Here is a 24255-nt window from a genome sequence, read left to right on the forward strand (position 1 = left end):
CTTGAGGAGATCATTTGCATATTCCCAGTGCCTTCTGGGATAAGTGAAGAGTCTCCGCGAGCTCAACGATCACTGGGTTTTGGCCGTTGCAGCTGAAAAGAGGAAATTGGAAAAACCGCGCGCCGATTTGGCTCATCTTTCATCGTTTTTAAGAAATCTCAAGACGGAAGAGGCCAGGAGCCATTTGGTGAGCTGCATTTCTTGCTACATGTTCACAGATTTACCAGTGGAAAAGCCAAACTTCACATGCCACAAATGCAAGCTTGTGTCCCTGTTGGAGGAAAAGTTGCAAAATCTCGAAGAGAGGTTAGCTACGTTGAAGATCATTAAGGAAGGTGAAGAGTTCTTAGACAGAGCAGAATTATCTCTTCATGTTACAGAAAGAGAAGAAATTCGAAGTGCACCTGAAGAAACAGGGGAATGGAGACATGTGACCCAGAGAAGCAGGAGGATCAGGAGGCAGTCAGCACCCATACTGCTCAGAAACCAGTACCAGGCTCTCACGCAGGAAAACGATGAAGAAATACATCAGGATAAGACTTTGCCCACAAACAGCAACCTTGTACGCCTTCAGAGTCCTCCTGGATGGAGAAAGAAAAATGTTGTGAAGAAGAAACGGAGAGTGGTGGTCATGGGGGATTCCCTGTTGAGAGGAACAGAGGCCGCTATCTGCAGACCGGATATAACTTCAAGAGAAATGTGCTGTCTTCCAGGTGCAAAAATTAAAGATGTGTCTGACAGGATATCAGGACTCTTCAGACCTACAGATGACTACCCATTCCTGCTACTACATGTGGGGACAAATGACACCGCAAGAAACGACCTGGAAACCATCTGCAGAGACTTTGAAGACTTAGGCAAGAAAGTGAAAGAACTGGGAGCGCAGGTGGTCTTCTCTTCCATCCTCCCAGTGGATGGCCATGGAACAAGGAGGTGGAATAAGATTCTGCAGGTGAACAACTGGCTACGTCGATGGTGCCGTCAGCGACGATTTGGATTTCTGGATCACGGAGTGAATTACCTTTACGATGGACTACTTGCTAGAGATGGGGTGCACCTTACGAAGACTGGAAAGCATGTATTTGGAAGTCGCCTTGCTACTCTTGTAAGGAGAGCTTTAAACTAGAACAACATGGGAAGGGAAGCAAAAGACCAGAAAAAGCCATACACCTGACAAATACTATTGAGAACTCTGCTAATAGAAGTGGAAAGGAAGAACAAAGACGAAAGAATCTAATTAATAAAAATATTGGAGAAAGAGAAACCAATCACAAACTAAAATGTTTCTATACTAATGCACAAAGCATGGGCAACAAACAAGGAGAATTGGAACTACTAACACAGGAAAAGAAATATGATGTCATTGGAATCACTGAGACTTGGTGGGACAATACACATGATTGGAATACAAGACTAGAAGGATACAACTTATTTGCAAGAAACAGACTTGATAAACGAGGAGGGGGTGTCGCATTGTATGTTAGAAATGCGTATATCTGCACAGAGATTGAAGCTTCAGAGACTGGGAGTTCTGTGGAAACTGTTTGGGTAAGAATACAAGGACAGAACAATGGAAAGGACACCATTGTAGGCATTTACTACAGGCCACCTGTGCAAGCTGAAGATATGGATGAACTCTTTATGCATCAAATGGCCAAGTTCTCCAAAAAATATGACATAGTTGTCATGGGAGATTTCAACTATCCAGACATTTGTTGGGAATCTCTCTCAGGCAAAACTAACAGGTCAAGGAAATTCTTATCCTCTCTTGCTGGCAACTTTATCTTCCAAAAGGTAAGGGAGAAAACAAGGGGAACTGCTACCTTGGATCTAATCCTTTTAAACAGGGAGGAAATGGTTGAGGAGGTAAAAGTGGCTGGGACCCGAGGAGGTAGCGACCATGCTATTTTAGAATTTTGGATAACTAGAGGCGGAAGACCTGTCAAGACTCAGACGTCAAGGTTAGATTTCAGAAAGGCAGATTTTAAGGGATTCAGAAAGCGAATTGGAGGGATCCAATGGCTGGATATCCTTAAAGACAAAAATGTCCAGGAAGGATGGGAAATCTTGAAAAATGAAATTCTCAAAGCACAATTGTTAACAATTCCAAAAAGAGGGAAGAATAGGAAGCATTTAAGGAAGCCAGGATGGATGAACACAGAACTTAAGCACATGCTAAAAAGGAAGAAAAAAATGTTTATAAAATGGAAAGAGGGAGGCATATCTAAAGAAGAATATAATGCTGTCTGCAGAACCTGCAGGGCACAAATCAGATTATCTAAAGCTGAAAATGAATTGAGGCTTGCAAGAGATGTCAAAAGCAATAATAAAGGATTTTGGGGATATGTCAAAAGTAAAAGAAAAGTCAAAGATGCTATAGGATTTTTACAGGATGAAAATGATGAAATGGTAAGACAGGATGTTGAGAAGGCCGAACTTTTAAATTCCTATTTTGCATCTGTTTTCTCTCAGAAAGGAAATGTAACCTCAGCTGTTCTTCACTGTCCTATTAAGGGAATAGAAGAATCCAGGATATCTATAAACAGAAAGATAGTGAGGAAACACTTAGCTAACCTAAATGAAATCAAGTCTCCAGGTCCAGATGAATTACACCCCAGAGTACTGAAGGAGATAGCAGAAGAAATTTTTGAACCCCTCTCCATAATCTTTGAAAATTCTTGGAGAGCAGGAGAAGTCCCAGAAGACTGGAGAAGAGCAAATGTTGTTCCTATCTTCAAAAAGGGGAAGAAGGTGGACCCAGGCAACTATAGGCCGGTGAGTCTGACTTCTATACCAGGAAAGATCTTTGAACAAATTATTAAACAACATGTATGTCAGTACCTGGATAAGAATGAAATGATTAAACATAGTCAGCATGGGTTTGTAACTAATAAGTCATGTCAGACTAACTTAATTTCCTTCTATGACGGAATCACTGATTGGGTGGATCAAGGAAATGCTGTAGATATAGTATATCTTGACTTCAGCAAAGCATCTGACAAAGTATCTCATACAATCCTTATTGCAAAAATGACTAAGTATGGAATGGACAAGGCAGCTGTTAGGTGGATTCATAACTGGCTTAGCGATCGGACCCAAAGAGTGGTCGTAAATGACTGCACATCCAGTTGGAAGAATGTCTCAAGTGGGGTACCACAGGGCTCTGTCCTGGGCCCTGTATTGTTCAACATCTTTATCAACGATTTAGATGAAGGAATTGAGGGTAAACTGATTAAATTTGCTGATGACACAAAGCTAGGAGGGATAGCTAATAAAAGAGAAGAGAGAGAGAGGATTCAAAAAGATATAAATAAACTGGAGCAGTGGGCAGCAACTAACAGAATGGTTTTTAACAGGGAAAAATGCAAAGTACTACATCTGGGCAATAAAAATGAAAAAAGCATATACAGAATGGGAGGAATAGGGCTAAGCAACAGCACATGTGAAAAAGACTTGGGTATACTAATAGATCACAGACTGAATATGAGTCAACAGTGTGATGCAGCAGCAAAAAAGGCAAATGCAATTCTAGGATGTATTAACAGAAGCATACAGTCTAGATCACGTGAAGTCATTATTTCCCTCTACTCCTCTTTGGTCAGACCTCATCTTGAATACTGTGTCCAGTTTCGGGCACCACATTTTAAAAAAGACATCAACAAACTGGAGCAAGTTCAGAAAAGAGCGACCAGAATGGTGACCGGTCTGCAAACCCTGTCTTATGAGGAAAGGTTGCAGGATTTGGGAATGTTTAGCCTGCAAAAGAGAAGACTGAGAGGAGACTTAATAGCTGTCTACAAATATCTAAAGGGCTGTCACATTGTAGAAGGATCATCTTTAGTCTCATTTGCACAAGGAAAGACTAGAAGCAAAGGGATAAAACTGAATGGGAGGAGACATAGATTAGATATTAGAAAAAACTTTTTGACAGTTAGAGTGATCAATGAGTGGAACAGGTTGCCACGAGAAGTTGTGACTTCTCCTTCAATGGAAGTCTTCAAACAGAGGCTGGACAGACATCTGACTGGGATGATTTAGCGAATCCTGCTTTGAGCAGGGGGTTGGACCAGATGGCCCAGGAGGTCCCTTCCAACTCTACGATTCTATGATTTTATGGGTTTTATAGAGAAAAATATCAATTACGCCATTTTGTTTCTCCCGTAACTTACCGATTCCTGTAAATAGTCTGATCGCTGTGTTATGCAGGTCATTACAGTTATGTGTATTCTACAACTATGTGTAGAGAAAAGAACATATTCTCACTTTCTTAAGTAAGAGCACGGTGAGGATAGAAAGGAAAACAGTATTGAATTGTGTGGCTAAAATAAATCTTGTTTAACCCCTTAGTGACAGAGCCATTTTGCAGCTGAATGCCAGGGCCAATTTTTAAATTTCTGACCACTGTCCCTTTATGAGGTCATAACTCTGAAACGCTTCCATGGATCCCGGTGATTCTGACATTGTTTTCTCGTGACATATTGTAATTCATGTTAGTGGTAAAATTTCTTCGATATGTCTTGTTTTTATTTATGAAAAAAACTTTAAATTGTTTATGCCCTTAAATCGGAGAGATGTATCACACAAATTTCTTAATAAATAACGTTTCCCACATGTTTACTTTACATCAGCACAATTTTGGAAACAAAATTTTATTTTGTTAGGAAGTTATAAGGGTTAAAAGTTGACCAGCGATTTCTCATTTTTACAACAAAATTTACAAAACCATTTTTTTTAGGGACCACCTCACATTTTAAGTCACTTTGAGGGGTCTATATGGCATAAAATACCCCAAAGTGACACCATTCTAAAAACTGCACCCCTCAACCTACTCAAAACCACATTAAAGAAGTTTATTAACCCTTTACGTGCTTCACAGGAACTAAAGCAACGTTGAAGGAAAAAATTAACATTTAACTTTTTTTGCAAAAAATTTACTTCAGAACCAACTTTTTTTTTATTTTCACAAGTGTTAAAAAAGAAAATAAACCACAAAATTTGTTGTGCAATTTCTCCTGAATACGCCGATACCCAATATGTGGGGGTAAACCACTTTTTCAGTGCACGGCAGAGCTCGCAAGGGAAGGAGCGTCGTTTGACTTTTTCAACGCAGAATTGGCTAGAATTGAGACCGGATGCCATGTTGCGTTCGGAGAGTCCCTGATGTTCCTAAACAGTGGAAACCCCCAACAAGTGACCCTATTTTGGAAACTAGACCCCTTAAGGAGCTTATCTAGATGTGTGGTGAGGACTTTGAACCTTCAAGTGCTTCACAGAAGTTTATAACGTAGAGCCGTGAAAATAAAAAATCATTTTTTTCCACAAAAATGATATTTTCGCCCCCAAATTTTTATTTTTACAAGGGTAACAGCAGAAATCATACCCCCACAGTTGTTGTGCGATTTGTCCTGAGTACGCCGATACCCCATATGTGGGGGTAAACCACTGTTTGGGCGCACGGCAGAGCTCAGAAGGGAAGGAGTACCGTTTGACTATTTCAATGCAGAATTGGCTGGAATTGAGATAGGATGCCATGTTGCTTTTGCAGAGCCCCTGATGTGCCCAAACAGTGAAAAAACCCCACAAGTGACACCAACAGCAGTGAAAATAAAAATCACTTTTTTTTCCTCAAAAATGATTTTTTTTAGCCCGCTATTTTTTATTTTCCTAAGCGTAACAGGAGAAATTGGACCACAAAAGTTGTTGTGCAATTTGTCCTGAGCAGGTTGATACCCAATATGTGGGGGGAACCACTGTTTGGGCGCATGGGAGAGCTTGGAAGGGAAGGAGCGCCATATTGGAGAAAGTAAATGGATAATGGGAAAATAATGTAAATAAAGCAAATGAAATGGGAATAAATGAATGTGAAAATAACAGAACAAAATCATTTTTGGGATGAAATCTATATAAAAGAATGGATGAATGAAAAAAATGGATGAATAAACCAAATGAAAAAATGTTGAAAAAAAGGGAAAAAAATTAAAATAAAAAATAAAAAGGGGGACATTTTTTTTTATGAAAAATGAAAACAAATATATTATTATTTATCTTACCGCCAGGGAAGGTGTCAATATAGACTCATAGGGGCACCTGTTCAGTGGGTCTGAAGGGAAGAAAAAACCCTGACTGTTGTATCACCATCGCACCAAAACCACCTAGACTCCCTTTTGTTCATGGCCACCATCCTTCCATGCAGAGAGTCCATAATCTCATCCATAAACATTGGTTTCTACTTACCAAAGCCTGCCCCAAAATTGACAATTTCAAGAGCCCACCATTGATGTGTTTAAGAAGACCTCAAAACATCAAAGACAAGTTGGTCAGGGCCGACCTAGGACATTGCAATCAGACTTCCACACGAACACTGTCAGGTCAAAAAAGGACGGGTACTTTCCCTTGCCTCAGTTGCATGAGTTGTTCCAACATCATTAAAGGTGATGAAGTCATTCACTCACGTACAGGCAAATCTTACCCCATTAGGGACTACTTCACATGCAAAACCAATTTCGTAGTATACCGTATGTTTTTTCTATTAGTCATCTATTGACTAACCTTCAGGGGCAAATTATGGGTATAGTTTTAGATTTGGAATTAATAAAGTTTAGTTTTATTCTTTTGTCAGCAAACATGAGGAATGACAAGAGACAACGCATTTAAGAAGATTCAATTTTGGTTAAAACTATTTCAACACTACGAACATAAAAAAGGCTTCTCCCCTATGTGACATCTCTGATGTTTATTAACACTTGATTTCCAAGTATAATATTTCCCACATTAAGAAAATGAAAAAGGCTTCTCCTCTGTGTGACTGCTCTGATGGCGATCAAGAAGCACTTTCTGGTTAAAATATTTCCCACAATCTGAACAGGAAAAAGGCTTCTTCCCCGTGTGAGTTCTAAGGTGATTAGCCAAATTTGATTTCCGGTTAAAACATTTCCTACATTCTGAACATGAAAAAGATTTCTCCCCTGTGTGAATTCTCTGGTGATTAACCAATTGTGATTTCCGGATAAAACATTTCTTACATTCTGAACATGAAAAAGGTTTCTCCCCTCTGTGAGTTCTTTGGTGCCTAACCAATTCTGATTTGTTGACAAAACATTTCCCACATTCTGAACAGGAAAAAGGCTTCTCCCCTGTGTGAATTCTCTGGTGCTTAACACAATCTGATTTACTGTTAAAACATTTCCCACATTCTGAACAGGAAAAAGGCTTCTCTCCTGTGTGGATTCTCTGGTGCTTAACACAATCTGATTTACTGTTAAAACATTTCCCACATTCTGAACAGGAAAAAGGCTTCTCCCCTGTGTGAGTTCTAAGGTGACTAATAAGATGCTCTTTCTTGTTAAAACATTTCCCACATTCCGAACAGGAAAAAGGCTTCTCCCCTGTGTGAGTTCTATGGTGATTAACCAAATTTGATTTCCGGTTAAAACATTCCCCACATTCTGAACATGGAAAAGGCTTTTCCCCTGTGTGAATTCTATGGTGACTAATAAGATGCTCTTTCTTGTTAAAACATTTCCCACATTCCGAACAGGAAAAAGGCTTCTCCCCTGTGTGAGTTCTATGGTGATTAACCAAATCTGATTTCCGGTTAAAACATTTCCCACATAATGAACAGGAAAAAGGCTTCTCCCCTGTGTGAGTTTTTTGGTGCCTAACCACTTCTGATCTATTGATAAAACATTTCCCACATTCTGAACAGGAAAAAGGCTTCTCCCCTGTGTGAGTTCTTTGGTGCCTAACAAAATGTGATTTCCATGTAAAACATTTCCCACATTCTGAACATGAAAACGACTTCCTTGCTTTAGGAGCAGTTTGTTTTTTACTGCCTCTTTTGTGACTTTGATTTTCCTTAGTAATCAGTAATGAATCAGAAGATGGGACCTGTTTCATAGGATCAGATGACAGATCTTTGCTGTGAATGGATGATGGTATATCTGGAGTAATGGCATTCACTTCAGTTGTATCTTGTAGGATCTCAAGATCATCAGATTTAAAAATTGAAGATGTGAGCTGTCCTTCTGATCTCCTGGTACAGTAATCTGCTAAGATAAAAACAATTTTTTTAATAACATATCCTTGAGTTTTATATTTTTAAACATTTCTACTTAAACTGTCCATAAAAATGGCAAGCTATGTAAAAAACTTTAATTATTTACCAAGACAATAACTGTTCACAGTCTAATAGGAAACCTTGTTGGATGAACCAGTAGTGTGTGGTGTCCAACTGTTTGTTCATTCTGCCTCCCAAATATCGAATAAAAAAGGAACCAATCAATGTTATGTAGGCGAAAATAATACCAATTCTCATCTCACAAAAAACAAGACCCCACTCAGGTCCATAATTTGTCAATAGAAAAACAGATAAGGCAGGTTACAGTTAGCGCTATAGTTAGGGTTAGTGTTGGGGTAAAGTTAGGGTTACTTTTAGGTTAAAGTTAGGGTTAGTGTTATGCTAAAGTTAGTTACTGTTAGGCTAAAGAATTAGGCTTTTCTCAATTGTCTCCCCAATAATTTGGTCAAGTCAGTCATGTCAGAGATTTCTATTTCCGGAAAAAGAAATAAAAACAAATAAAATGGCCGGTCAGTATTATAGTGCAGAGGAGGCTTATGCACTTTTTACGTTCTGACAGTGAAAAAAGCGCAGTGTCAGATGGTGATGTGGATTTCGAGGGTTTTAGTAGCAGTGAGAATGATAGCTCAGAAATGAGCAGTGATTCTGGTCCATCCTCACACACAAGGACCAGTACAACAAGAAGGACAAATAGCGCTTCTGGAGAAATGTCTCCAACTCAGGGAACAATGCCCAGTACTAGTGCTGTCCCTAGTGCTCGTGAATTGGTGCACACCAATGTCCAAGGGGCTTTGCCTCTTGATGTAGCATTTCCCAGATGGGAGGCTTCGGATTCGGCTACTCCATTCATCCCTAATTTTAATGCCATTCCTGGTATAAATGTGGAGGTGGAAAATTTTGGACCAATTATTTTTTTAATTTGTTTATGACAGATAGCTTGCTAGAGCATATTGTCCTACAAATTTATATGCGTCCCAATTCATCAGCCAGAATCCACGATCCGATTATGCTAGGTCAAATTTATGGACACCAACTAATGTCCTATAAATGAAAACATTTTTAGGACTTACATTCACTATGGGGCTTGTTAAAGAAACGAGCATGACATTGGTAGTGTCGAGTTGCCACCAGACAGGCGTGGGAACAAATCTCACCCTGTCACCAAACCTCCCCCCGCATCACCTCCAATAATCCCCACCACAGAACACGGAGACTCGGAATTTCTTTTGGAATGTTATGGCCACAGCAGCCTTTATTATAAACACCAAAAACACAAACAGTGAATCATAAATCACTTTAACAAAAACATGAACCTGAGAAGGATTCCTTGAAGCCCCAAGATCTTGGTGAATAACCCCAAAAATTGCTGTGGACAAAAACCCCTCATGATTGCTCCCAGCCGATACCCCACTGGCTCGGGAGCACCAACACCGATATATCTTGTCCACTAAGCTACTCGGGGATCCACCACTTTGGCCGGAAACTCCCCCACCACCTTTCACCAGATCACCCCCCAAGATACCTGTTTAACGAAGGAGACCCTAGACACTGAGTCTCCAAACCCAATTTTTACCGACTTCAAGGACTCCCCCCCTCTCGAAACCGCCATGACCCCAAATAAAAATAACCAACAACACACCAAGAACACAAAGGGAGGGAGGGCGGGACTTCTTCTTGGGGGGACCAGATCCAAAGAGGAAGGGGACACCCACACCCCTCCTCTAAATACTCCCCCACTCCGGGGTACTCCCCCTGGTAGCCGACCACCCCCCCGTCATGCTGGCCTCCGCCTATGCCTCCTTGGGGGGGGGCAGGGGAGGCTCAGCTCCGGCCAATTCTTGACGTTGGTAGTGTCGAGTTGCCACCAGACAGGCGTGGGAACAAATCTCACCCTGTCACCAAAACTCCCCCCCCGCATCACCTCCAATAATCCCCACCACAGAACACGGAGACTCGGAATTTCTTTTGGAATGTTATGGCCACAGCAGCCTTTATTATAAACACCAAAAACACAAACAGTGAATCATAAATCACATTAACAATAACATGAACCTGAGAAGGAGTCCTTGAAGCCCCAAGATCTTGGTGAATAACCCCAAAAATTGCTGTGGATAAAAACCCCTCATGATTGCTCCCAGCCGATACCCCACTGGCTCGGGGGCACCAACACCGATATATCTTGTCCACTAAGCTACTCGGGGATCTGCCACTTCGGCCGGAAACTCCCCCCCACCTTTCACCAGATCACCCCCAAGATACCTGTTTAACGAAGGAGACCCTAGACACTGAGTCTACACACCCAATTTTTACCGACTTCAAGGACTCCCCCCCCTCTCGAAACCGCCACAACGAGGGCCAATTGAACACCTCAATGGCCCGAGACCCCCCGAACCCGCCATGCCATGGGCCGCTCAATACCCTCCTGGAATCCGAGAGCCCAAATGTCAGAACCAACCGAATTCAAATGAACCTCATCGGCCAGCCAGAAATCACCCTCGCCTTTTTCCAAATCAAAGTGTCGCACCGCCACCCCTCCATTCCTGATAACAAAAGAAGACACAGCCCTGTTCACTTTTATTCGGGCCTTATTAACCTTAGCGAGAGACCTCATGGAACGCCATCACCTCTGAGGAACAATGTCGGACCAAACGATAGTGACCCCTCGGTACAATAACCACAAGCGCAGACAGTCCTGTTTGATGTCCCGTATCAACTCCCGAAAAGGTCGAACCGCCAAGTCACTACCCCCCAACATGCAACACCAGGATGTCCGGAGCACGGTCCAACCGAACGCACTCGTGTATCTCCGGCAAGACACGTCTCCACTCCATCCCCCTAAAACCACACCAACGCACCAAGGCCATGTTCCTGGAAAAACCGAGCTGTCTGCCTTCGTTCCGGACATCCACCCGCAACGCTCCCCAGTAAACGAAGGAATGACCAAAAATCCACACCAGCAACGGCTTGACACCTGGAATAAAAAAGGCGATGCCAATATCAAACACAAGCACCATTAGCGTGAATGCCGCCCTCCGCCTCACCCATCACCACCCACCGACCTAACATAACTTCGGTAACGATTGGACGCCCAACCACCAATGCGCCGAATCAAAGCCACATCCAAACCCCGAACTGCTGCTTCTGATGCCGCCCCAATCCTGAACGAATGAGAAGCGAAACGGGATTCATCCAAACCCAACGATCGGATGGACCTCTGACCTCTTGAGAACAGCACCAAATTGGTATCTCGACAAACTAGAGCCATCCACGTGACACAAAAGGGGGCCGCTCAAACTAGGACCCAGCTCCCAAAACCCCCGCAAACACTGAACGGGACACATCAAAGACCCGGGCACATGGCCCAACACCACTCGGCGACCTTTACCCGCCTGATCCGTCTAAGACCGTCGCAACCAAAACTCAATGCCCCGCGCAGTAAGCACAACATCCCTGGCCAATATACCCCCGGCTGACTGCTTGTTCCCCGACACTAGTTCCCCTACCCTTAATGCGCCAAAAAATGCCAACGAAAAGGCTAGGCGAAATAACAAAACCTCATAGCGTGAAGAACACACCGTCTCCAAAATGCCGCCCAACCGTTCAAGCACCTCAAAAGATATCGGACGCCTCAAGTCACTCCCGCTTTTTAACCGGCGAAACCCTTTCGCCGCTTGTTTCACCAAAAATGTTTTCGTCCAATCGCGGCAGCCGCGCAAGCGAAATCCAAAGGACAAACCCGCTAAAACACGCATGGCTTTTGCACCCGACCAACCCTCGGAGGCCCCCCACCCCAACCAAGACAACAAAACTCCCTCCTGATCCAAGCCGGGCCCGACTGCTACGTCGGCCGCTAACTGTTCCTCCCACTTGCACCATACAGCCTGGTAAGCCTCCCAGGTCTTTGGAGCCAAAGACGACTCAATCAGCGATGCCGCGGCCCGTAGGCCACTATCCACAGCTCCTCCGGACAAGCTAAACCCATGACCTCCGCCTTTGGCGCCAAAGAGCGAAACCGATCCCACTGTAAACGAGAGAGTCAGCGATATCGTTCTTAACACCTGGAACATGCGTCGCGGTCACTTGTGCATTCAGGTCCAAACAGAGGAGAACCAACCGCTGTAACACCCGAACGACTGGGAGAGACGATGCAGTAAGACCATTAATCGCGCACACAGCGCCCATGTTATCGCAATTAAAACGCACCCGCCGATCCCGAAACTCATGTCCCCACAAATGGACGGCTACCAGAATCGGAAAGATCTCCAGCAAAGTGATATTGCGCACCAAGCCATCCGCAATCCATTCCTTAGGCCACCGGGACGCGCACCACTGCCCCCGAAAGTAAGCCCCAAAACCAACACCGCCAGCCGCATCTGTGAACAACTCCAACGCGTCACTGCTGACCACCTCTTCCATCACCAACGAACGGCCGTTGTACCCCTCCAAGAATTACTCCCAAATCGCCAAATCGGCCCTGAGTTCCGCTGACAACCTGATGAAATGATGAGGGGCTCGAACACCCGCGGTCGCACTGGCCAGACGACGTGAAAAAACACGCCCCATTGGCATGACTCGACATGCAAAATTGAGCTTTCCCAGCAACGACTGGAGATCACGCAGCGACAACTTCTTGACCCTGCGCGCTCGGACCACCTCCACCCGCGAATCAGCCAACTTATCCTCAGGCAGCCTGAACTCCCAATTCACCGTATCAATGACAATTCCCAAAAAACGCAAACATGTACAGGGGCCTTCGGTTTTTTCAGGCGAGAGAGGAACACCAAAACGCTCCGCCACCCACTCGATGGCCTGTAACAGTCTCTCGCAACAATCGGAATCCCCGGAGCCCACACACAAAAAATCATCCAAGTAATGAATGACCGAATCAAAACCGGAAACATCGCGCACGACCCACTCCAAAAAAGAACTGAAGGCTTCAAAATACGCACAAGACAACGAACATCCCATGGGTAGACACCTGTCCACAAAAAACATGCCTTCCCAATAGCAACCTAACAACTTCATGCTATCCGGATGAACCGGGAGCAAACGAAAAGTGGATTCCACGTCCGTTTTAGTCATAAGGGCACCCCGACCACATTTTCGCACCCACCGCGCTGCTTCATCAAAGGAGGAGTAAACCACCGAACAGATTTCCGGATCGATACCATCGTTAACAGAACCCCCGCGAGGGTACGACAAATGTTGGATAAGCCGAAACTTATTCGGCTCTTTCTTCGGAACCACTCCTAGAGGAGAAACAACCAAATCCGAAAAAGGGGGGGAAACAAAGGGGCCAGCCATACGGCCCAACGAAACCTCCTTTTCCAGCTTTTCTGAAACCACTGAACCATGTAACAAGGCCGAACGCAAATTTTTTAAAACCCGCGGAATAGCAAAAGGGGTGAGGGATAACAAAACCGTCCTTGAAACCCGCGTACAGCAAAGCCGACTTCTCCCTGTCCCCATATCTATTTAGATAAGGGACCATCCTTTCCAGCCTCACTGGAGACTAACCCCTTGGGAATTACCACCGCCGGTTCGGGGCTTCCCTTTCTTGAAACACATGGCGGCTCCATAGGACGCGCTATTGCAGTTGGAGCAAAGATGTTAAAATTTGCAGTTCGCCCCGAATTTACATGGGCTGTCGTTGAACTGCCAGCACACCCCCAACTTATGATTTCCCGTTTGAACCTACCCGCCCCCTCCTGAGACGCCGGAACTGCCGCTACTCTGGCTGGTACTCCCAGCCCCCCCATGAAAGGAGCTACCAAATTTATTTTGAGCTATGACCCGCATCCACAGCCCAATGTCCTTCTGGTCCCAACGGATAGCCGGACGGACGGCCTTCCTCTGCCGAAATTGCTCATCATAGTGCAACCAAGCCTGACCCCCGTACACCCTATAGGCCTGCCCGATGGCGTCAAAATAGCAAAATAACGCTGAGCAATTATCAGGGGACTTTTCTCCAATGACGCTCGCCAAAATAGCGAACGCCTGTTGCCAATTAACGAACGTTTGCGGGATCAGACGCCATCTACGCTTCTCTTCATCCTCCTTTTTGCTATCCTCCTTCTTGCCCTTATCCAAATTAAATTTCTCTAATGGCAAGAGGGAAAATATTTCCACAGACTCGTCCTTCCAAATGCACTCCTTTACTTCTTTCTTTAAATGAGCCCCCAACCGACCCTCAAAACAAACATACACCTCCCCATGCGCTCTATCGTCCAAGTGTATGCGACATTCTTTCTCTTTCTCAGTGTGAACCGACACCGACACCGGTTCACTTGCGCGCCCGGCCAAATCCGCCCCACTCCGCCCCGCAGGACTCCCAGCTTGTGCCCAAGCTGCTACTGGTGACGATGAAGCGAGACCCCGCTCCAGACGTGATACCAAATTCCGCATATCCGCAAGCACATCGCTAACCCCCCCGGCCGCGGCTATGCCACCAAATCCCAACCCCCCGCTGACCCCGAGGGATTCCGCCAACGGCCCCCCACCCAACCAGGATGATGTTGCAACTGGATGACAAACAGGGGACATACTCACCGGGCTGCGAGGGGGCTGTGTGCCCTCCAGCCGGAAAACCTGGGTCCTCGGATGTACCTTCGCCAGCTTGCTGTCGACCTCTGGGACTCCCCGCAGGAGGAGCCAAATGATGATGACTGGGCCCCCCGAGGGACCCCGATGACGGGACCCCAGCAATGGACGCTGACTGGGACACCGTGAGTTCTGCTCCCGCTGCCACGGCTGGCTCCTGCAGCGAAGCACTAAGGGCCCCCCGCTGCGCCTCCAGGCCCCCGGAAAAGAGCCCATCGCCACTGTACATGGGCATCGCTGTTAGCGGCCCCACAGGGGAGCAGGCCGCGGTCCTGGTGTGGAGACGTCCCCCTCCTCTTGCAGCGGCCCCCGAAGCGGACAGCCGATGCTGGGCCCCTTCGCCGTGGCCCCCTGCCGCACTCGGTGTTCCCCCACTGCCTGGGGATGATGATGGCAGCCCTGCCAGGCTGCAGGCCGAAGCTCCCCCGACGTCCGCCCCCCTGCTGGAGGGGGAGGCAGGCCGCACGGCGAGGAGGTTACCGCCGCAGCCTCCCGCTGATGCAGGAGCTTGCCGCCGCCCGGCGCCTGACAGGCCCGCCCCCCGCCTGGAGGTAGGCCGCGGCCTAGCCATCGCCGCGGGCCCTCGCCTGGCCTGCAGATTCCTCCCAGGCCGGGTAGCGGCGACAGGCACAGAACGCTGCGCCCGGCCTGGAGGGTCCCCGGAGGGGCTCCGGCGGCGTCGCCAGGCCCTGGGGGATGAATCGGGTGAGAGCCGCTCGGGATGCCTCACCCGTCTGTAGCGCCGTTCCCTTCCCGCTGCTGCTGCAGACTCTCCGGACGTCCCAGGAACAATGCCGGCCACCCGTGATGCCAGCCAGCCTGGGGGCTGTGACCGCGCCGCCGCTCGCAGCTGCTCCAACACCCGCTCCACATCAGACATGGTAAAGGTGACTTCTTCTTGGGGGGACCAGATCCAAAGAGGATTGGGACACCCACACCCCTCCTCTATATACTCCCCCACTCCAGGGTACTCCCCCTGGTAGCCGACCACCCCCCCGTCATGCTGGCCTCCGCCTATGCCTCCTTGGGGGGGGCAGGGGAGGCTCAGCTCCGGCCAATTCTTTCAGTCCTATTGTTCCAACCGCCCTGTTCCAGTCATGCCCTACTTATTTGGGGACATCCGGAAAAATCATTTGGGAGCTGATAACTCCATTTTTACAAAAAGGATACAATCTGTAAGTTGACAACTACTACACCAGCATACCCTTATTTAAAACTCTGGTTGAACTTAACATAGGGGCTTGTGGGACCATTTGCAAAAACCGTCAGGGGTTTCCACAATCAGTGGTCAGCAAAAAGTTCCGAAAGGGGCAGTCAGGGGCTTTACACAATGGAGAGCTGCTTGCCCTTAAGTATAAGGATAAAAAAGATATTTTTATCCTGAGCTCGATCCACACAGATGCCACAAGGGCCACTGCAGACCAACAAGGATCCACTACTCCAAAACCTGGGTCTGTCACTGACTACAACAAATATATGGGGGTGTGGACCTTCCAGATCAGGTTCTACAGCCATACCAGGTATCAAGAAAATCATATGTCTGGTATAAAAAGTTAGTCATGTATTTGTTTCAGGTGGCCACATATAATTCTTTTGTGTTATCCAGAAAAGCCGGAAATGCAGATACTTTCCTTGATTATCAGGAAAAGGTCACTGAAAATCTTGTTTCTGACAATGTTGTCCCAGCCAATCCTTTAGAATCTGAAGATGTGAGAAGACTCACTGAGCGACATTTTATTGCACTCATCCCAGTAACTGAGACAAGAAAGAACCCCAGAGAAGATGTCGTGTATGTTCCTAGAGAGGAATGAGGCATGATCCCCGCTATTATTACCCACAATGCCCATCACTGCCAGCCTTATGCCTTCATGACGGCTTTACAATCTTCCACACAGAACCACGTTTTTGAACTGTTTTGACATTCAAGCATTTGGTTTATTTAGTGACAGACACATTTGAGTAGAGCTGACTTAATATCCGAGTGTAGGTGGGGGGAGGTCTCCAGAGACACAAGCTGGGCACAATATGTTATTGTGAGGCTTAGAAAAAAAAATGACATCCAGCAAAATGTCACCGGTCATGGCGGCTCCTGCATAGTAGCATCTATAAGTAAGAGATAGAGGTTACTGCGCAGGCGCCGCTGGTGTCATTTTGCTGGATGTAATTTTTTTTTCTAAGCCTCACAATAGCCACAATATTATAGGCATTATCACCAATAATATCAATGCTATTATATGTATTATGTAATAATGGAGGCAGGTCAGTGAGGGATCAGTGACCTGTCATAAGCCAATACAGATGAATATGTAATCAGAGCACCACATAAAGCCCCGCCCACAGCCCCACCCACAGCCCCGCCCCAGAGCACGAGAATCTCATTAACTGAAAACTACAAATACAGATTATACAACAGTAAACCAGAGTTGCCCTCATTTATGGTGGATCATTGGAGCTACTATGAATCCTGACCAGAAGATTAGAGAAAATAATATTGTTCCCCATTTCAGGAGAGATTGTGCAGTAATCTGAATTCCTTAGGACCAAAAACAATGTAATGTATGACGTGGAGTGACTCCATGACACCAGGGCTGGAGCCAACACATCTCCTGCAGGCGGGAATAAATGTATATTACAGCCCTCAGCCACGCACAGCTTAGAGATCTATCAGGGCACAGGTGGAATGTTTGTCCTGGAGATTATCACAATCCTCCTTGAAGTTAGTTGGTTTTAATACAAATTGAAAACTCAGGATAAAGGGAAACTCTGCTGTTATTGGACAGAAATTCACACTTGGCCTCACTGCACATTTACTGGTGTCGCTCATAAAAGGGAAGTGTGGCCAGAAAGACTGGACCTGGTCTTGTAGGGACCATGAGACATTCAGCAGCACAGAAGGGAGAGAAGATTCATCAGATAAGATCTCAGGGATCTAGGAAGCCAACAGCATCATTACCCTCCGCTTTCTCTTACAGGCCCAGCATAAGATTTTTCTTCAAGTGATTTTCTATCTTGTCAGCACATTCTACGTACGCTGTCATTTGGCTTTATAGTTACAGATCTGAGCAGGTAACGGTCAGCGTCTCCTAATGTGAAGGAGACAATGGCTAATGAAATCAATTATTAAACGTTATATAAGTCAGTTCAGATATGGTGTACCAAGATGGCGTCTGTGTCTTCAGCCAACACCCTGGAAGGAATCCTTGGAATGCAGAAGCTGAGATACTGGATACCATATATGGAAGTGAAGCTGAAATGGACCTATCATAGACTGACACTGGCTCCTCAGGAGATTGTGTGACACCCATCTCCTGTCTCTCTGTCTTGAGAATAAACTTCAGTTGTGTGCAAGCCTTTGCTGAGAAAGGAGTAGACATCTAACTCTGTGTTCGGTGTGACTCCTTAAGCGCGCACTCGGCCTATATTAGGTCAGGTACAAGCAATCATATAGATCTCGCTTTAAAGGTTCACCTTCACACTAATCTCAGGGGGTAGGTGGATCCTCCAGGTTGTAAGTTCTATAGAAAAGGGCTTTCAATGCCCAAAGTCGTTGAACAGTTTTGGGTGGAGGAGAATGTTGTGGTCTAGAGGCAAAATGGTGATCATGGTAATACGGCTGGACTACACCACCGACAAAGCAGCCACAGCCGGTGACTGAGAAGAATCTGCGACTTCTCTGCATTCAGTGGTTACTACTCACCTGGGTAGTCATATGTGGGAATCTCCTCTTTACACCACTCATCACCCCTCACATATGTCTCTGTAGTATTAATATGGGTCAGATCTTCACCCTGAAACAAATATTGTAAAAGTCACAGACAGATGGAGAAGTCCCATCTATGATCACCTCTAATCCTGCCATCTCCACCGTTCTCATTACACAAGTATAAAACATATAATACTGGTGGATAAAACAAGACTGAGCACAAGACCTTCACAGCCGTCTACACATCATAGGGGAGATCTCCTGACACCTTCTCTCCATCTACCTGATGATCCTGAGGAGCACTGGGATCTTCTTGGTTACAGTCCTGTGGTGTTGTCCTCTTACTGGATAGAACTGGAGGAAACACATACAGGGACTGAATTCATTCTCTACATACAGATAATTATAGGCCGTGTGTATTTAGTCCTGTCTATTACCTGGTGATGTGAGGGGTTTGGGAACCTCCATTATGACGTTCTTGTACAGATCTCTGTGTCCTTCTAAATACTCCCACTCCTCCATGGAGAAATAGACAGCGACATCCTGACACCTTATAGGAACCTGACACATACAATGATACCGTCATCCCCCGATCCCTTCATAGTGTTACTGTATAATGTCCCAGCATTCCTAGCAGTGTCACCTCTCCAGTCAGCAGCTCAATCATCTTGTAGAGGAGTTCTAGGATCTTCTGGTCATTGATGTCCTCATGGATCAGGGGGTGAGGTGGAGGCCGCGTGATTGGGCTCAGGGGTCTTCCACATCCCTCAGACACAGGGTCCTGACAGCAATCACTAGAGGTCTTCTTCACCACTGTGTAATCCTGGTTATGGAGAGACACATTAATAAATCTCACTACAGACATTTCCAGAGTCCTCACCTCTCCAGTTCTGTCCATCTGTTATTCCCATAGATAAGAATGATGTAATGTGACGTCATCAGAATCTCTCACCTCTCCAGTGAGACGGAAGAGGACCTCTAGGGTGAGGTGTAACATCCTCTGCGCCATCTTGTCTCTGTCCATATCCATCCTTGATGGGTAAATCAGGAAAATTCTCTTCTGTAGAAGATCTTCACTGAGAGGATCCGATATTGTAGAGACCTGAATGAGAAGAAGATGATCCGATGTAACATCATAAGAATCTTGTGTAATAATACAATTACTGGAGATAATAAGGGAAACATATGAGATTTATTATCTTACAGGGTTTAGTTTTCTCCCCTGACATCTACTAATAAAACCTATATATTTAGGCCACAGACAACAAGCAGTTTCCTCCTCGGAGTCGGCAGCTGAACACGTTCCTCATAGACTCATCTTCCATAACGCTAATTCTCGTCTCATTACCGACACTGGAATCGGCATTAGCAATACTGCAGGAGATATTTATTACACGTGACATGAGAAATAACTCCTTCATGATGAGGACGACATCTTCATCTCCTACTACCGCTCTAGAGACAGATTTGGCCAGAGTCGGTCACTGCCTCCTTCCCCACCGGCCGTCTATATGAAGGTTTCCCGTCTTCCCCGCACTGGAATCTTCTCTCACGTTAGATCTCAGCTCTGAGTCACACACAGAAGTTTGAGGCTTTTAGAAAAGATTTTTTGTTTCCACAAACACAGCGGACAGAAATGATCTGATCCCAAAGTCTCCATGTACAGTGATTTATGGGGTTTATTTCTGGCCTTAGACTCCTATATTACAAGAAAAACTCCAGAAAAAGCCGATATTAAAATGTTTCTAAAGAAAATTGGCTCCAACAATTCTTGTAAGAAGAAAAAAATATGTAAAAAGCAGAAGACACATTTTATAATTTTTAACATGTTAAACATTTATTAAAAAGAAATTAATCTTTTTGGGCCCCAGAACATGGATGTACACCGCAGGGACGGCACAGATGAGGCTGCAACAAAAACCCTGAAAAGCAAACATGACATCTAAGAAGGTGTGACAGAGTTTGGCTGAATGCCCCCCGCCTCCAAGTACTCGATAGTATGGGGAGGCCTAGTTACTCTGATACTTAGGCCTGTTTCACACTTCAGTTTTTGTCCATCAGTCAAGATCCGCCGTTTTGCAAAAAAAACAGATCCGCTATTTTGTTTGGCGGATCCGTTTTTTTTCCCATTAAGTTGCATTACCAGCGGATCTTGACGGACGGCCAACCGTTGGATCCGCTTTTTTGCGGATCCGCCAAAATTTTGCCGTCCACCGACATGCCCGAACAGAGCATGTAACGTTTTTTCGGGCGGCAGGATCCGCACTTCACACTGTGCATGCCCGAAAAACTTCACTCACCCTGAATTTTAACCCTAAAGTCTGTTCTGGCGCCTGGAAAAAAAAAATCTCTCTCTCTTTCTCTCTCTCCCCCCTCCTCCCCCCCCCCCAGGGCTGCAGTTCCTTTAAAATTCTTCATTCATCGGATCCGTCAAAAAAAACGGTCCAGTGGCATCCGTTCACATCAGTTAGCAACGGATCCGCTTTCCGCCATTTTGGCGGATTTTAACTGACACAAAAAAAATAAGTGTGAAACAGGCCTTACATGTCTAATAATGGGGTCTGGGCTGCAATGTATGAAGGTCTATTAGGCCGGGCCAGAAGCAGCGTCCAATAAGTTACCTTATAACGCCCCCATACACATTAGACTAAAGTTCCATGAAAGCACTGATTTCGGGGGTTTGGCCGACCATATAATGTATTTGGGGGCCTCCCGACAGATGATGTCAGGGCAGAGAAGGATCCGGCATCCTGAATTTCAGAGGATAATCCGTTTGTTCTTCCTGTAGATAATCCTCCTCTAGAGGAGTCTGGAGGCGACTCTCTCATACAGACCACAGGAAAGCTGGAATATTTGTGTGTATGGGGGAGTCGGGAGAGATCGCCGTCTGCCAAATGACCGTTCAGCCAACTCTGATCTCATGTGTATGGGGCCGTTAGTATTACACTGACAGGCAGTGATGATACACGGCACTACAGTAGTACAGGGCATCACCGGAGCCATCAGAGGCTTGTATGTTGTGTGATCGCACTGATCAGAGGGGTTTAAAAAAGGTTTAAAGGGGGGAAAATATCACAGTTTCAGCAACAAGAAATATCCATCACTATATGGAAAGCAGAGTCACTGCACAATGTTAGTTACGTCACGTCCATAACTACTTTATTATACTCTATTATCCTGTACACAGTGGAGTAGATAGAAATCACAGATCACACAGCAATAGCTGGAATTGGACCCTCCAACGCAAAGAAAAGAAAACTCTATCTATATACACTGTTCAAAAAAATAAAGGGAACACTTAACAGAATATAACTCCAAGTAAATCAAACTTCTGTGAAATCAAACTGTCCACTTAGGAAGCAACACTGATTGACCATCAATTTCACATGCTGTTGTGCAAATGGAATAGACAACAGATGGAAATTATTGGCAATTATCAAGACACCCTCAATAAAGGAGAGGTTCTGCAGGTGGGGACCACAGACCACATCTCAGTACCAATGCTGATTGTGCTTTCACACTCGTGGTAGCATGAGACGGACTCTAAAACCCACTGTCATGTTGGACACTGTTCACACCAGGGTGTCCGGCAGACAGCGGTAATACCCTGTTGGGTATTCTGTTCCAGTCGGGATAGGGTTAACCAGGTTGTCATGCTGGCTGAGGGCTGGGCCACGCCCTTGGTCTTTAAATAGTTCGTCCTGACTATGGGCGTCGCCGACTATAGCTTTAGCCTAGTGCTAGCAATACCGGTCAGCAGTGGTGGTGTTGGAGCGTCTGATATCTGGTGCAGTATATCTCTCAGTTGTTCTTTCTCCTATCTGTTATATATTTATATTTGGTTGCCCTTGCACATTATTGTATTCCCTCGTGTATTAATGGTGTGGTGTTTCTTTTACCCCTGTCCATACGTATTTGTGGGGTCTGGTGTCTGGTCCCCTCACTGGGTGGAGGGTGGTGGGTTCAGCTTAGGGCTGGACAGGAGACAGGGACAGGGTGGAGGCTCAGGCAGGCACACCTTCAGTGTAAACCCTGGGTAGATGGACAGACAGGGTTTTCCCTAGTCTGAGGGACATCACAGGGTTCCCGGGGTTTTTGCCTAAAGTAACCTAGGCATTCCATGACATTATAGTCGGCCCAAATAATAAAGTGAAAAAAAAAAAAAAAAAGGGAATATAGGGGTTACTTACTATGGATCCTATACTTTCCCTAACCAAGCAGCTGGAGGCTCTATCCATACAGGTCACTGAACTCAGGGGGGCGGTCCAGCAACAAGGTCTGTCAGCTCCTGCAGTACCTGCTGAGGCTGCAGCCAGGGCAGCTGAGCCCAAGTTTCCCCTTTCTGAACGATTTGCTGGTGATCGTGGTAAGTTCACGGTGTTTCGTGAATCATGCAAATTGTATTTCCGTATGCGTCCACATTCCTCAGGTAATGAGGCTCAACGCGTGGGCTTGGTGATTTCTTTGCTGAGTGGTGACCCACAGGCCTGGGCCTTTTCACTCCCTTCAGACTCACCGGCATTTGAATCTGTAGATTTTTTTTTCTCTGCTCTGGGTTTGATCTATGACGATCCAGATAGATTAAACTTAGCAGAGTCTAAGATACGCTCACTGCTACAGGGTGATCGACCAGCTGAGGATTACTGCACGGAATTCCGGCGCTGGGCGGTGGACACGCAGTGGAATGACCCTGCGCTTAGAAGTCAATTTTTGCATGGGGTTTCTGGAAGGGTTAAACAGACTCTCCTAATGTACGAGACTCCCGCCTCTCTGGAGGCTGCGATGACACTTGTAGTACGCATAGACCGACGTCTCCGTCAGGGGGCGCTGGTTTCGTTGCCTCCGGGAGGTGGGGGAGTGGTCGGTGAGGTTGCCGCGGGTGAATCCGCGGAACCCATGCAGATCACTGGTATAGCACAGTCACCGAGTAACAAGCCTAAACGTCCTTGGCACAGAAGGCAGGGGCTCTGTTTTTTTTTGTGGCAAAGGAGGACATTTTATTAACGCTTGCCCCCTGGTACCTAAGAAGGGCGCGCCGGCGGAAAACTGATAGGCTCAGAGAGTTTGGAGGAGTCTAGTCTGAGCCTTTGTGTATCCTCCGTCATGGTTTCCCAGTGTATGCTCCCTGCTAGGGTGGTACTTGGGGGGCAAATGCTCTCTATTACAGTATTTATTGACAGTGGCTCAGCTGCCTATCTCATTGATGAGAGGTTCGCGCATACAGCGGGATTTCCGGTGGAGAAATTGCCGAACCCCATCCGGGTGGTTACCATCAATGCTTCCCCGTTGTCTCAAGGGGAGATCACAGAGTGTGTGTTGGATATACGACTCCACATCGGAGTATTACACTCAGAGCGGGTAACTTGTAAGGTGCTTAGTAACTTACCGGCTCAGATGGTTCTGGGCTTTCCATGGTTGTCAATGCATAATCCTGTTATTGATTGGAAGACCCAGGACATAATTCAGTGGAGCAGGGAGTGTCAGGAGAGGTGCCTGGCTACATGTATTTCCGCTTTGACCCCCAGTATCCCGGAGCCGTTGCTGGATTATGCGGATGTATTTTCTGAGAAGGGTTGTTCGGAACTACCACCGCATCGCCCCTATGACTGTGCTATTAGGTTGAAACCAGGGGCCAAGTTACCTAAAGCTAGAATGTTTAATATCTCAGGTCCCGAGAGGCTAGCTCTCAAGGAATACATTGTGGATAGCCTGAGCAAGGGTCATATTAGACCTTCCTCTTCTCCTCTGGCTGCTGGCTTCTTCTTTGTTAAAAAGAAGGATGGCGGTTTACGCCCGTGTCTGGATTTCAGAGAACTCAACCAGATTACGGTCCGTGATCCTTACCCTATGCCACTTATACCCGATTTATTCAACC

General features: G+C 45.9%; 1 protein-coding gene across 2 annotated transcripts in view; it reads right to left on the reverse strand.

Moving 5' to 3' along the window:
• Positions 1–4633: 4633 nt before the first annotated feature.
• The window catches only part of LOC141078126 (uncharacterized), a 129788-nt gene continuing 110166 nt past the window's right edge, over positions 4634–24255 (reverse strand). The window contains exons 2-7 of one of the 2 annotated variants that reach the window (XM_073564964.1): positions 19333–19482; positions 19024–19203; positions 18818–18941; positions 18664–18734; positions 18375–18465; positions 4634–8045 (exon numbers count right to left, since the gene is read on the reverse strand). In XM_073564964.1, coding sequence (XP_073421065.1) covers positions 6772–8045; positions 18375–18465; positions 18664–18734; positions 18818–18941; positions 19024–19203; positions 19333–19410 — 1818 coding nt within the window. In that variant the 5' untranslated portion in view covers positions 19411–19482 and the 3' untranslated portion in view covers positions 4634–6771. Of the gene's footprint in view, positions 8049–18374; positions 18466–18663; positions 18735–18817; positions 18942–19023; positions 19204–19332; positions 19483–24255 lie in introns of both variants that reach the window. The other variant, XM_073564963.1, reaches the window with a different exon arrangement.

This window comes from Dendrobates tinctorius, unplaced genomic scaffold (genome assembly GCF_039654945.1).
Source record: "Dendrobates tinctorius isolate UK_male_01 unplaced genomic scaffold, ASM3965494v1 ptg000504l, whole genome shotgun sequence".
In the NCBI taxonomy this organism is placed as follows: domain Eukaryota; kingdom Metazoa; phylum Chordata; class Amphibia; order Anura; family Dendrobatidae; genus Dendrobates; species Dendrobates tinctorius.